Raw genomic sequence first — 2,248 nt, forward strand, 5'->3', positions numbered from 1 at the left:
GCTGTACTCTGTACGAGTAGGATAGTTTTGTGGTATATCGAATAGTGAATTTCGTGTAATTTTGAGGACGTGGTCAGCGAGAAGGTTAGCCGTGTAGTTACGCTCAGTATCAACGTGCTAACTATGCACATGGTCAACTACATGTGTTGGTGACAACATGAAAATTCTAAGGAAATTCTTATTTCACCTAAAGCCGTGTACTGCTGAGGAAGCTCGTGAGCTCAGCTGAGGAAAGCGAACATATATTCTCCCAACACTGGTGCTAGTTGTGTATTATCGTGAAAGTCGATGAATTCGACTTTCCATTTGCATCTACTTGAATGACGATAGATTGAATATTTCAGGTTAACCATGACCTTACCTGGATGGAGAGAATACTAACCCTGGCATTGGCATCAGGGGTCGACAGGTCTGCCCTAGACTTGCACGATGCTGTTGACGTAGCGGTCGCAGAAGTGCAGGAAAACTATCAAACTGAGATGAATCGGATGGCGCTCGTGGAGAGGCTTATGGCAAACGCTCCGGTCGATGGGGTGGAGTCTTTAGGGAATATTCTATGGCCACCAAAGAGGTGGAAGGAGGTTCCTTATGTAAATTATGCACGCATGGTGCCTTGGAGAGAATATCGAAGTGTAAAAGAACAAGTACTAGCCTTTGCTGGGCTCACACTGCGAAGTCGTCCCGAGGTAAGGTTTGGGGGAAAAATCGTCACGAAATTAGCGCTGCTACTTGTCAGGTTGTGTTTGCGTTGCAATCGAGCGTAGCGTTGTGTGATGAGCTTGCTGAAACTCGATCACCGCTGTTGGTGGATGGAAAGAAACTTTCGAGGAGTCTCACACTGGAAGAATTCAAATTGGTACATGAACACTATACGTCGCGTATGGCGCATATTCGAGAGCGTTGGTTGCCGAGGTTGAAGACGGTTGTGATTAAGAAACTGAACGAATCAGCTGATGCGGAGCGATACGCTCTCAGCGAAACTCATGCAAGTTATCTGGAGTCGCCCTTACGGAGGGTCGCACTTGTGGTGCAGTTTATGACTTCAGAAACGCTGAAGAGAATTTACGTGGAGGGGACAGAAAAATTTGCGAAATTTTTCGAATCGCGAACACCAAATGCATACGGTATAGAGGAAATTAGCGGCGAAAGTGGAGACGTGTTGTTCAATACGGAAGTGGTGGTGGCTCAGAGAGAGTTGGTGAAGGAATTACGTTCTGTTGAGGAGGAAGAGAGTTCGGAACGCCAAAGGGAAGTAGAATATGTGCCTTGTTTTGCATTCACGAGGACCCCTAGGGAGTTTGCTGAGGCTGCTGGAGTGATTTTCGAGAGGAGCTTGGCGATAGTAGATAATTTGCCAAGTTTGGAAAGGTTATTACTATCGAAAATGATGGGAAATGGGAGGCTCTTCAAAGGCTTTAACGACGATGATGGATGGGTGCTTGAGCGTCGTGGTAGAGTTAGGAAGAGTATTATGGCACATGAGGAGTGGCTTGAGGAATATATCAGTTCGTTTCGAGATCTTGAGGATGTCTTGGCGATTGATGTTGAAGCTGAACTAGAGGCGTATGGGAGGGGGGAAGAGGTGCCGACCGCTGAAGAGGTCAAAAGAGTTGTCAGTGAGAAACTACGTCGAAGAGAGGAAGTCTTGGTGAGAATACCGGGACGTTCAGTGAGGTGTGGTATGTTTAAAATTGAATTCGGGGACATCGCGCGGGATCTGGCTGCGAGGCTTTTTGAGGTGGCGGAGGGGATATTGGGGATTGAGGCGGAGCGATTAGAGGAGAGGATGAATTCTGAAGTGCTGCCGAAATTTGAACGTTTTAAGGAAAGGCTTGAGTGTAAAATTCCGGATATTGAAACGGTGTCGGAAATATCGGAATTTTTGACCCACTTACCGGTTGAGGTTGGTAAAGTGCAGAAGGAAATTGAGGAGTGTGTTGAGATGTATGAGGCTTTGGAGACGTTTGGGACGCTTTATCCACTCGATGAGAATGCCTTGAATGAGCGGTGGAAAATGTTCGGCCGACCTAGGGAAATTATGTCGCTCGCCACGAAATTATCTGAGAAACTTGTGGTATATCGGGAGAAGTTCCTCAAGAAGCAAATGTCGGGGCAAGACGCTTTCGAAAAGGTGATTGAAAATCTTGAGGAAGAAGTTGCGGCATTTTCAGCACATGATGAACTTTCTGAAGTGGAGAGGGTGTCAGCACTACTGGAGGACCTACAGGATCGGCTTGAGAATGCGGTT

General features: G+C 46.8%; 2 protein-coding genes across 2 annotated transcripts in view; one reads left to right on the forward strand and one right to left on the reverse strand.

Annotated features, from left to right (window-relative positions):
* Pmar_PMAR011542 (hypothetical protein) overlaps positions 1-390 on the reverse strand; it is a gene marked incomplete at both ends in the record, with an annotated part of 2,459 nt that extends 2,069 nt beyond the window's left edge. The window contains one exon of the mRNA XM_002773655.1: positions 362-390. Coding sequence (XP_002773701.1) covers positions 362-390 — 29 coding nt within the window. The remainder of the gene's footprint in view (positions 1-361) is intronic.
* A 997-nt stretch (positions 391-1,387) lies between these two features.
* Pmar_PMAR011543 (dynein heavy chain, putative) overlaps positions 1,388-2,248 on the forward strand; it is a gene marked incomplete at both ends in the record, with an annotated part of 10,037 nt that continues 9,176 nt past the window's right edge. The window contains one exon of the mRNA XM_002773656.1: positions 1,388-2,248. This exon is cut by the window's right edge and continues 4 nt beyond it. Coding sequence (XP_002773702.1) covers positions 1,388-2,248 — 861 coding nt within the window.

This window comes from Perkinsus marinus (genome assembly GCF_000006405.1).
Source record: "Perkinsus marinus ATCC 50983 genomic scaffold scf_1104296958712, whole genome shotgun sequence".
NCBI lineage: Eukaryota > Perkinsozoa > Perkinsida > Perkinsidae > Perkinsus > Perkinsus marinus.